Source organism: Mercenaria mercenaria, chromosome 11 (assembly GCF_021730395.1).
Source record: "Mercenaria mercenaria strain notata chromosome 11, MADL_Memer_1, whole genome shotgun sequence".
Lineage (NCBI taxonomy): Eukaryota > Metazoa > Mollusca > Bivalvia > Venerida > Veneridae > Mercenaria > Mercenaria mercenaria.
In genome coordinates, this window is record NC_069371.1 from 7324946 (window position 1) to 7338209 (window position 13264).

Here is a 13264-nt window from a genome sequence, read left to right on the forward strand (position 1 = left end):
CTTTCCAAAGCGTTAAAGGAGAGAGGCTTCTCTTGCGATTCATAGTCGTTTGATTTGAACTAAGGCAACATGCATCTTTTATGAGAGTAAGAAGCCAATTTTCACAAATATTATTTTTTTAGTCTCGGTTGCAACAATCTCTCTCGCCTGCCACTGACAATGCGACTGTACATGATTATATGCAATGTGGGATATGAAAACATAATGTTTCGCTAGTCTTCTTCTCTATCTATTCACTCTATCCCAAATTTCTGTAATGCAGCCATGGTCCAGTATAAACATCGGCGAATCTCAATGTAACTACATTTATTAAGCAATCAGATGGTGATACTTGGAAACATGACGGTGGCAAGCCCGTTAAATGCAGAGCCATAGAAATTTGGTACTGTACATTTTTCTAAGTGTGAAATTGCAATGCTGAACGAATACGTCGGCTTGTACCTCAGGCCGATGTCTGATTAGCTTAATGTTGAAAAACGAAATGTCAATTCATACTAGAGAATCGGACACGATATTTTCACATGCCGAAGACCCCTGATGCCTAGTTTAGACCATCTATTTTGCTTTGAAATTGGCACAAACTTAAAAACAAAGAAATCACTGCTTTTTTAGGTGATTAGCAAACTGGCTTGTTTTTCTTACCACGACAGAAATTGATATAACACATACAAGGCTCATTATTCATGCAACGTTTTCTCCAGTATGAGTTGACATATGCCTATTATATTTCTCAAGGCGTGAACGTATCTATAATGAAAAAGTTTAATCATAAGGATTCGTGACAGTGTTCTTTGTACACTTGTACAGAAACATGATGACATACCGAGTCTGGATTAGGACATTGTTTCAAAATCTTTCTAACCTAAGTGGGATTGCTATGTTTGCATTACTATATGACAAAGTAAGACACGGCACTGTTCTGAACATTTTATTTCCAATGTATCATCATCTTTCATCACAACAAAGCAAAAGTATCAATCGGTTAGTCTCACTTTAACGCTCGATCTTATTTTGGCATTACAAAAGCAGCACTTGCCCTTTGCTTTTATCTGATCGACGCAGTCTTCGCAAAATGTGTGACCGCAAGGCACTAATGTATGATCTTTTTGTGCAGACAAGCATATGATGCATAGCATCAGTTCGTCCCTTGCCTCTTGCTTTGCTTTAGACAGTGCTCTCTGATGAGCCAACAGTAGCTCATGTTCCCTCTTTTCCCAAGCCGTTTCGGTCAACGTTGATGAAGGCCTCGTATAAGGTTTTAGCTTGTGTATCGGACTTTTTGATTTCGTACTCATGGTCGGACTGATGATGTCTGGCAACTCGTCATTGTCCTCATCGCTTATGACGATGGTGTCTGTTAGTGTGATCTGTTTCTTCGCTTTGTCCATATTGTCTGAAACAGAAAACATAAACGAACGTCAGTTGTTTTACAAAAGTTGTTACATGGTCAATTCAACAAGTCAGTATTAGCTAGTAAAAGTATCGAGTTCAATTTCAAATTCAAACTGTCAAATCTCAAAGTGTCAACTCACCAATTTCATCCCTCAGCAAGCCTTGATTCTCCAAAAGAAATCTCGCAGCAGCTATTACGTCCGACATATCTGTTTCGTTCGTCGCCTCTCTGATTTCGTTTTCCCACAAGTTCAGTTTCGATAGTGCCGACATGCTACTCTTGAATAAGGAAGGGTATCGTCCGCGATCCATGTTGACGCAAGTTACCACGTTATCTATGTTTTCGATTAAGTTTTGAGCTCTTCTCACTAAGCCTCTTCGCTTGTATAAGACAAACGTTTCCATTGCTTGTCGACGGCTCTCTGTCATGAGTGAGCTCAGTAAATCTGCGACCGCACTGTTCATCGTTCTGATACAGAATGACACTAAGAATGCATATCCACACACTCCCTCTAGCGAAAATTGTTTCGACCAATCAGAACGGTTTGCTTAAACCACGCCTACTTTGTATTGACCAATCAGAAAGCAGATGGATTGAAAAAGTTATTTTTCGGTACAGTATCGGGGAAATCGGCACTTGAGCTTCATTATATCTTCAGCTCTCAAACTGTCAAGATGCAAAATAATTCTTCTCAACAATTTGGCGAGATGAAAGTGAACATTGTTAGCATTGAAACACTGAGACAGAGATCTCGAACTCTGGATATGCTATTAAGAAACGAAGATGACGAAAATAAGAATTACAACGAGACAGAGCATACATTGTTGCTCAGCAGATGTCACCAGAGTTATCTGGAAGAACAACTGTATGGATTTCTTTCAGACGACGACATCGAACATCAACATGTGCTGTTCATTACGGACTTGTCGAATCCCGTTGTGAATTACGAGACAGCTTTGTCGAAATATGATACTAGATTCTTGATACTTGTGATAGACTATTATGACATACAACTGTGGAGAGATGAACTCAAAACCTTTGTCGCGAGGAATGAACGGGTCTATTGGATTCTGGCTAATGCAACTCTAATACTGTCGTTTGTCGACAACGGAATAACAGACAGGTTCATGAGAGAGGTGGATCATAAGAAACATTACAGGCCTATGCCACCTTTTGTGTTTTATCAGACGCCTAGAAGAAACGCAACGTGTTTCGGGGACATTTATCAAGCTATTGGCACTCGTAACTAAACTGAACTGATGTTGGTACATATTAGTGAATAAAAAAGGGTCAATTTGAACATGTGCTTGTTATGTTATGCTATGATATGTTATGTCAACCAACAAGACCGATTGTCACAGTAATTTGCCCAATGCTGTGCAGTAACCCTCATACTGTGTAAAAACAACACACCATTCAACTTCCAAAAATGCTCAAAGCCCTAACCCTAACCTCATCTACTTTTTCCTAGCCATACACCAAGGACCAGACACCCCAAAAGCCGATTTCACTGCAATTATGAGTTAATGCTGGATATTTGTATGCTTTAACCAAAGGACTCGTTTGTACAAAGTCGCAGTTTTGTCAATAGTAATAGATGAGTCTTTTTTACACGAATACCTTCAAAAATGATCATTGCTTTTGCCTTACAAGTAATTCAAGTCCATTATGAAATGGTTGGTCTTAATTAAGCATCTATGCTCTTCGGCATGTAAAAATATGGTGTCCAAATAACAAGCACGAATTGACATTTCGTTTTTCGACAGTAAGCTAATGAGATATCGGCTCGAAGTATGAGCCGACGTATTCCTTCGGCATTGCAATATGCGAAATGACACTGAGACTACAACTACACACACACTCTCTCTAGCTAAAATCAGAACGGTTTGCTTAAACCACGCCTACTTTGTATTGACCAATCAGAAAGCAGATTGATTGAAAAAGTTATTTTTCGGTACAGTACCAGGGAAATAGACCATCGAGCTTCATTCTGTCGAATGCAATTATACCGACAACACGCATACAAACTATCATACAACTCATCGATTCTACATTCAAGATGCCTTTCAAAAACAACGGACAGACGAAAATGTGTGAACTGTGCAAACGTCAAGTACGTAAATCTGGATGGTCTCAACATTGTAAAACCAAAATGCACTTAAAAAATACTGGTGTTAAAGTTGAAAAACCAAAGAAAAAGAAAAAGAAAATCACCAACAAAGGCGTACACTTCTTATTAACCATGAACCAAGGACCAAAGAAGTATCTCTTCCTGAGAAGAATGGACTCTAGAAACAAGAAGCATCAAAACTTCATACAAAGCTATGTTTTCTGCAACGAGTTTGGATTATCGGAACGAGAAGAAAAGGCACATAGCCATGCTTACATCCAAACAAAGAAAAAGATGAACTTCAAAACTTTCAAAGCTAAATGGAAGAGACAGTTCAAGTTTAGCTGTGGCATGATTGAACGAGTGAAGAAAATCAAAGACTGCATCAAGTATGTGTCTAAGGAAGACACAAAGACAATCTACTCTAACGTGGACATCAGCTACCTATCGTTGAATGTCAGAGCATACATCTATGCAAAAAAACGTGGAACTCAAGAACTTGATCCAACTGACCTTCCATATTGCAGTTTAATACCAGCTCAGAAGCATGTATTCAAAGAAATATTTGAGGCCTTCAGAGAAGAAAACATAGTCGACAAAATGATATTGGATCTTAGAAACGTAACTTTGAGACCATGGCAGAAAGCAGCATTGGAACTCATCGAAATACAAACCGACAGACAAATACTATGGTTATGGGAAGAAAAAGGTAACGTAAGCAAATCCTTCTTAGGAAAATACCTGATGGCACACCATGGTGCAATCATACTTGAGAACCGTGGGACAAAAGACCTATCATATGCGTACAATGAAGAACCAATAGTAATCATGGACTATGCGAGGTCGCAAGCCGAACACATAAACTACCACTTCTTGGAGTTACTAAAGGATGGAATATTGTTCAGGAAATGTGAAGCATACTACTTTGATCCACCCAAAGTAGTATGCTTTGCTAACTTCAAACCTAACACGAAAACGATGTCCAAAGACAGATGGATGATATACAACATTCAAGAGGACAAACTAAAGAGAACTATGTAATTCATTTTTGTATGTTTATTAGTTAATAAAACTTTGTCAGTATAACAGTGTCAACTAGCTCAAAATGTTTCGACCAATCAGAATATTGCATTTAAACCACATCTCGTTTGTACTGACCAATCAGAAAGCAGATGGATTGAAAAGGTTATTTTTTCAGTACAGTACCAGGGAAATAGACCATCGAGCTTCATTCTATCGAAAGCAATCATACTGTCAACACGCTTACAAACTATCATACAGCTTATAAATTCCAGAAGATGAAGGAGTTCTATATATTCAAAGCAATGGTAGATCCAGCAGATCAAGACTTGAAGTTAATGACAGAAGATTGTCTACAAAGCCTAGTAGACTCACAAGAAATATTATATATCTGTTACGCTGTAATAGATGATATGATACACGGATATGTACAGTTTGTCTGTCTGTATAGAGAGACTACACTCCACAGGAGATATGAATTATTAGAGTTTGCCAAAGCAGATTCATATCATACCAAGTACAAGGGAATTATTGGCAAGAAAGCTGCGAGACATCAAGTAGACTTTATAGAGAAAGGAAGACCATGGGCTCCTGCAAATCAGTATAGTACGTTGTCAAACGAAGCAATATCTGTTGCTGATAATCCTAAGAAGAGGGAAATCGAAATCTATGAAGATGACGATGAAGAGACTATCAACAAGAAGTTGAGAGATCTAAATGCTAATTTCTTTTTTGCTGATAAACCTAAGAAGAGGAAAATCAAAATCTATGAAGATGACGATGAAGAGACTATCAACAAGAAGTTGAGAGATCTAGATGATAAGATGGAACGTAGAAAAGACCGGAATAAACTTACAAACTATTATGGTCTTATCCCAGAAAAGAAATGTGAAACAGTCACCTCATGAAATCAAGGATACTCCGAAACCATATCTAGCTGAAAATATTTTGACCAATCAGAATGTGGCATTTAAACCACGCCTACTTTGTACTGACCAATCAGAAAGCAGATAGATTGAAAAAGTTATTTTTCGGTACAGTACCGGGGAAATCGACACTTTGGCTTCAGTCTACTGACTGCAATTGTACTGTCAAGATGCAAAACAATTCTTCTCAACAATTTAGCAAGATGAAAGTTAACATAATCAGCATTGAAACACTGAGACAGAGGTCTCGAACTCTGGATATGCTACTAAGAAACGAAGATGACGAAGATAAGAATTACAACGAGACAGAGCATACATTGTTGCTCAGCAGATGTCATCAAAGTTATTTGGAAGAACAACTGTATGGATTTCTTTCAGACGACGACATCGAATATCTACATGTGCTGTTCATTACGGACTTGTCGAATCCTGAAGTGACATATGAGATAGCTTTGTCGAAATATGATACGAAAATGTTACTTATTCTACTGGACTACTATGACATACAACTGTGGAGAGATGAACTCAAAACCTTTGTCGCTAGGAATGAACGGGTATATTGGATTGTGGCTAATGCAACGTTTCTACTGTCGTTTGTCGATAATGGGATAACGGACAGATTCATGAGAGAAGTCGATCATAAGAAACATTACAGGCCTATGCCACCTTTTGTGTTTTATCAGACGCCTAGAAGAAACGCAACGTGTTTCGGGGACATTTATCAAGCTATTGGCACTCGTAACTAAACTGAACTGATGTTGATACATATTAGTGAATTGAATAAAACTGAATTTGAACATGTGCTTGTTATGTTATGCTATGATATGTTATGTCAACCAACAAGATCGATTGTCACAGTAATTTGCCCAATGCTGTGCAGTAAACAACATGCCATTCAACTTTCAAAAATACCCAAAGCCCTAACCCTTATCTAAAATGTACAAGACTGTAAGTCAATGCCAGTGATTTTTACAAGGTCTGATAAGTAGTGCCCATTAGTACGTGTTATGAGAAAAACAAAACGCCAGTTGATACTCGTCCTCAAGTAAAACCGACGGTACATCATTAATGCGATTATAGTTTAATCACATTCAAACTTAAAACAAACCCAACTCATCCAGTTTTAACAACTTTCAAAAAAATCGACCTCCATAAACCTAACCTAGCCCAACTCCGAGGACCAAACACATCAACAGCCGATTTCACTTTGGAAAAATATTGTCTTGTTATTTGACATTGGGAACTAATTCCAAATACACGCTAAGAATGGCCGGGATGTAATTCCAAAGCTTTAAAATATTTTTTATGTGCATATTAGATGTTGGTATCTCTTGTATTCTGTTATTCTTGTACGGAAACCTGTCAACGTTATAATGAGCAATTCGAACAGGTCAGATACGAATGATAAAGTTACAGAAGTAATTTTGCCAAAGTACGAAGATGTTCCGTGGGTCGAAGCTCAAATTGACTGGGATCATGTTTCACAACACTGGTATGATGAAAACACATATCAGTGTTTGCTTTGTGGTATCATCTCAATACATGCAAATTTTAGAGCAGCGCCTCGATGCGGACATTTGTGTTGCATAGGATGTTATTATGAAATCTTAAGAGGATGGTCATGTTTCTGTTGGACGACGCATCCTTACAATTTGTATTTCGACTGGCAAAGAGTTGGTCCTCTGGAAGAATAATGTACAAACCAACTTCACACACATTGAAATGCAAGTGAGTGATTTGTGGCGTTCGAAATAGTTTGTATTTTGAACGTTAAGCCTATTTGCGAAAAATGTGAATAAAAAAGTGACCATAACTGACGATTAAATAAAAACAACAGATAACATTGTTGATAAATTGTACGGTTCTGAACTCTACAGAAAAAGCGAAGTTCAGAAACACCAGTTTCCTTGATTTTGAAATATATGAATATTTTTCCAATGTGTTTGAAACGAAATCGAAGCAAACAGAGGATGAGTTTTATAAAGAAGTCAAATTTTTTCAAACTACACTAGATAAAACAAGTGAATTTTGCTTGAGAAAGAGTAAGACTGAATTGTCAATTGGAAAATCGAGATGGGACGAAAAGTTTCAAGTTACACAGTCAGACTGCGAATGGATGAAGACAAAGGAATTATCTTTCATTTCTAAGCTTCGTTCTACTAAACATATTCAACTCGCATGATGCCCTTTCTCGTTTCTATTGGAACGAGCAAAAGAGACAGAAAGGCACAATCAAGACCAAAAAATAATATTTGAGTAAATTGTCTCGTGACAGGTATAAATATTGCGCGTTGCCTGAATCTAAATCAAACATCTCAAACATGTCTACTCATATCATATACGAACCTTCGGACGTATTTTCCAAAGACTCCAGAAAAAGAAATTCGTTCTACACGAAGAATCATCTTTGTACAGAAGAAGAAATAGGTAATGTTCTAGACATTTTTCATAGAACCAAGGATCATCTAGTAGTGCATGTATCAGTCAAAAGTATTCAAGATGAAATATCTTGGTTGGGAATACAACGCATATTATCGAAAGTGACCATCGACGATCAGTATGGATTTTACATACGGAGTGAAATAGCGAAAAAAGTTACTCTAGTATTTGATTCGGAAATTCCTATTTTAGAAAACGTACCGCATATCGACGAATTCGTTTACGATCAAAAGCAAGGGATATTCTTATGTCCAACGATGAAAGAAAAGCTCGAATGGTTGGTTGCATTGGAATGCGATATCGTTAAAATAAAATAGTGGGGCCAATAAATGGACAGTTTGACATACATCAACTATTCTGACTGGAAATTCGTCCTAATTCACAATGAATAAAGCAGAACATTCAAATAATATGAGAGGTATTCAATTATATATATATATAGAGAGAGTCCTGTCGAGTATGAAATACCAACAGTTAAAATGTTAAAATAATTATTTCATGCGTCGCTTACTTTCGAAATAATAAGAAAAGTTCGCGATTTGCTGGGATAATCCTCATATAATTATTATTTGTCGCCACACACCACGATTTTGTTATACGAACAAAAAACAACATCAATAGTAATGATAATAAAAAAAAAACGTTTTCAATAAAAAAAACTCCAATTGGACCTTTTTCCAATTTTTTAGATTGGAAAAAAACCAAATGGAATTTTTTCCAATCGGAAATTCGTCCGGGCGGATATTTTTCCATTAAAAAATGTTGGAAAAAAATCCCATTGGATTTTTGAAAAGTTCTAGGAGACCGCTCTTTGATACAAATTACGTTCTTATATACACTATATACAATATAACCAATTGTTTTTACACACTTCGAACAAAAAAATGTTTTCCGCCCGGAAAAAAATCCAGCACGCCAAAATATGGGAAAAAAATCCGATTGGATTTTCAAAAATTCCAATTGGACGCCATATATCCGATTGGAAACTGGAAAAATCCAATTGGACAAATTTTTTTAATCAACTTTTTTGTACATAAGAAAATTAAAAATAATGCGAAACTATATCATTTATTGCTCATTGGCGCCTAAACTACCATCCAAGCTAAAACAGAAGTTTCTAAGTCACTTAGAAATGGTAGTGAAGTTTGCCAAAATCCTGGTTTTGCAAAGATATCCTGGTGGCTGTGATTGCTAAACGATGTAAATTCAGGGAAGAACCATTCCAGATTTGAAACGGCAGCTGAATTATATATGGCATTATGCGCTATAATGTATATGTTATACATTATTAAATTGTCACGTCTATGTCACGCCGAATCTGCAACATCCCTAAAGCATGACTAACAGCCAATTTTCATTGAATCATGCTTTTACGAAGTGGTATCTGATATCACGAGTTAAATACTCATATCCAATCAAAAATAATTCTTCCATAGCGTATTCATTGTATACTGGCAACTGTAAGACATTCAAACTACCGCCGTGCAAGTGTACAGTTATTGACACAAGTATGTTTTCCGTCATAGCATGGGAAGCAGAATTATTCTTTGTTATATAACCTATGTTGAAACTGATATTGCAGATCTACGTCATTTGCTATGTGCCGCGTTGATAAAACTCTTCCATTTATCTTTTTTTCCCCGTCTATTTTTTCACTGCAAAGAAACGGCGTCCTGTCCGCCAGATGCGCCTTGATAAACTTCGTCGAAAAAATGTATGGAAGTATACTCAGGGTGGCAAACCCACGTGACTACTAGATACCGTACACACGGGGAATACGTCCCGATTTAGGTCATATTTTGCCTATTTTTTTTTTTTTATTAATAACATTAAGTGCGCCGAAGATAGCAAAATGAGTGCTTTCTTCCGCACAAAACGCCTGTGGTCAGTTCTCAGTACTGTTTTTCAAACACTTCGCCGATTTGCGAAACTGTGTACGTTATCTTGCAACAGTTACACCTAGAAAAACAGTTGGGCGAAGTGTTTAAGTAATAAGAAATATATAGGAAAAGTATTCGTTTTCTTCGTGTGTACGGTATCCAATACTCGCGTTACCGTAAACTAAAGCTAGACTGTTACACTGCGACTGACCGTTTTTCAGACAAACAACGTCAGTAACGAATCTCGACAAAGGCTCTGAAATCTGCATATACCTGTAATGCCTTTGCCATCGTTCTGCTATAGATAGCAATGGTTTCTACTGACCCTTATAGAGATTGTATTGAGCAAATAAAATTTAATACTATTTTATCGAGATCTAGATCTATGTATAAATATTTTCTCTTGCGGCCGTTGTACTGGTACTGATTTTGCTTTTATTGAAAAAGAAAAATTGAGTCATGGTTGATGCACATATTCCGTTGTTGTTTTTAATGTTACTTAAAGACCATACTCTTCTCTCTGCAAAAAAATGCATTGTGTGGACAATGTATAATTCAAGTAGATATGTTTTTAATTTCTATTAATAACTGAACTACTATCTAAACCCGGTTGAATTCCTTATGACAGTTTATTTGTGATATAGGTATATACATCAATATGCTTTGGCACGCTGTCTGCAAACATCCAATCAGGTGCGCCTTTTGACTGAGAACAGTCATGCTTGTGGGAGAGTCTATCGTACAGCTCGCTTCTCAAGCAGAGAAATGAGTTTTTATCCTCCACGTGCGTCTTGTTGGCTTCAGGCGGAAGTTCTCAAGTCTGTCACTTTAGTCACGTTACCGTAAAGGTCGATTCTCGAGCTATTTGTTATCTGCTATACTGCACATTACAAGAGTTCCTGAAACACAAATATGTTTAGGTATCTTTTTGGGTACAAATACAGAGTAAATGTGTTTTCAATTCTCAGCTCTTTTTTATACACATTAGAAGAAGAAATTTTAAAGATATATACATTGATCATTAAATTTCAAAAATTCCCCTACAACGTTTAGGCAAATCAAAATTCCCCAAACAATACCGTAAGAGCCATTGTAAATTTTAAATAGAAACTAACAATCACAACTGTGCTGTATAAGTAAGGTGCATTAGATAAATAAGATATTATATTGCAACTTGAAATAAGTACCGTTGAATTTAATCCTTAACTTCCTTGTTATTAAAAAGCTGGTATTACATGAGACTGATCTGCGTAATAAAATTGCATGAAAAAAATCTGAAGTCACAAAATCAATACTAACACTTGTACAAGAATAACAAGTGGCAATAGCAAAATGAAATAGGTCAGCAACATTATCATTTTAATCTAGCCTGGCTCCCTGGCTGCATGGTTATTTTCTTTATAAACACTGCAGATATCTTATAAGTAAGTAAGTAAAACAATAACAAATGTTCGTAGCCAGGGGGAAAAATGTTATCATAAAAACAACCTGCTGGGGTTACTTCCACTGTTAGTAAAGAAAACGAATATATGAGAAATATGACAGACATAGGGACTGGAGCAAGTCTATTCAACAGTATTAGCAAGAAGAAGACCATGTAAATTTAAGTTGTAACTACAGCAAAATTTTTCCATGCTGGTAGGACCACATTCGTATCAGATCGCATTTGTAACAGGTGTTACAAATGCAATCGCATATGTAACATGTGTTACAGATGAGACCGCATATGTAAAAGAAATCAAGCACATATGTAACAATTTTTGAGACGAATGTGATCGATGCCGATTTCGGATGTGACATCTGATCACATTTGTCACATGTCATTTTCGATCGGAAAAAAATGAACAAAATAGTGCATCTTTATATCTGAAACACATTTGTCACATATTTTAGCTCACTTGTACGAAATGACAAAGTAAGCTATTGTGACCACCCTTTGTACGTCGTCCGTCGTCCGACCGTCCGTCCGTTCACATTTTTCTTGTGAATACGATAGAGACAGCATTTATTATTTGATTTTGACAAAACTTGCACAGAACTTATATATATCTACGATATCTCGGTTCCTTTCGAAATCCAGCCATATCACCTTATTCGTCTTGGAGTTATGGCCCCTGAGATGGCAATAATTACTGATTTTAGCCTTGTGAACGCGATAGAGACCACATTTTTTGTTTATTTTGACTAAACTTGCACACAACTTATATATCTATAAGATATCGGTTCCTTTCAAAAACAACTGTATTTATAATTTTATGACGTCATTGACGTCGACGACGATGACGCTTACTTGTGATGGTGTTTACGGCTGTCATTTAATGATGTTGCGATGACAACCAACTGTTTGAACATTTGCAATATAAAACCCAACATGATACATATGTGCTTCTCATGTCAACCCCCATGTTGGACAAACACATTCGTAACACATTTTACCTGTTACGAATGCGATCGCATACGTACGAAATATGTTACAAATGCGATCTGTTACGAATGTGGTCCTACGTATATCCGCACTTTCGAAACTGCGTGTTTAAAAATGAAATTCAATGTTTTTACATTGATATAATGCTCTTATGTTATTAAGATATAAAGTTTCTGACAATAAAATTACATTTATGTTTGACTGAACTATCATGATCTTCGAAGTTTATTATGCGACAAATTGTTTGCATTACAATATTAAATGAACATACCTTTAGCTTTGACGAGGAGAACGATATATAATCATATTTGATTTCGATATTTTAAATACAATAAATAGGTAAAAGTATGCTGTTTAATTTATATGTATTTAAGTTTGACAGAGGTTGTTCATGGCCATAACATAACAAAAAAACATTAGTATTTATCTAGTCATATGTAGATCTATTAAAGAATCACTAAAAGGTGTAGCATGTTTTTTGTCACTTTTTGTATTTCTTTCTGAAAATTTAATGAAAAGTTATTTTCAATGTTATTTTGGCGCTGGGAGTAAAAACATGATAACACACATCTGACATTAACAAACATATTGTGAGAAGAATCGAATCGTGCTCGTCCAAATAACCTCATAATACAATGCACTATACAAACTTCTGTCAGGATCCTTAAATCCTCGCAACATCAAAATATCTGACATAATTGATTGGTATATTTATTGCTAAATACTCTTGCAACATAACCTAGGCCCAGTCCCTTTTAAATAAGGAATTTGAATTAAAAAAGATATAAGGTATATTCTCATCATCCTTTATCAGCTCAATTATCTAGTATATGTGCCGGATTAAATTATCCAGTAGATGTTTCAAATTCAATAATCCGTTGACAATCTTGATTAAGTAATCCAGTAGATGTTCCAAATTCAATAATCCTTTGATTATCGCGATTCAATAATCAAGTTGATGTTCCAAATTCAATAATCCGTTGACGACCCTGATTCAATTATCCAGTAGATGCTCCAGAATTAATTATCCGTGGGAAGTTCCGGATTATATAATCCAGTATATGTTCCGGA

At 36.2% G+C, this 13264-nt stretch overlaps 2 protein-coding genes across 9 annotated transcripts in view; one reads left to right on the forward strand and one right to left on the reverse strand.

Annotated features, from left to right (window-relative positions):
• The window catches only part of LOC123532684 (uncharacterized), a 167823-nt gene that overhangs the window by 107558 nt on the left and 47001 nt on the right, over positions 1–13264 (forward strand). The window lies entirely within an intron of this gene.
• On the reverse strand, positions 354–2977 carry LOC128547003 (uncharacterized). The gene is made up of 2 exons (XM_053518482.1): positions 1533–2977; positions 354–1393 (listed from the first exon to the last, which is right to left on the reverse strand). Exons 1-2 carry the CDS (start codon positions 1855–1857, stop codon positions 975–977), a joined length of 744 nt encoding a protein of 247 aa, XP_053374457.1. The 5' UTR covers positions 1858–2977; the 3' UTR covers positions 354–974.

What these genes read in the sequence shown, in the direction of transcription:
- LOC128547003 (XM_053518482.1), bottom strand. Translation starts at nt 1,857, where the DNA reads ATGAACAGTGCGGTCGCAGATTTACTGAGCTCACTCATGACAGAGAGC. An exon ending in CTTGCTGAGGGATGAAATTG is followed by an intron (nt 1,394 to 1,532) that starts GTGAGTTGACAC and finishes TTTCTGTTTCAG; the next exon opens with ACAATATGGACAAAGCGAAG.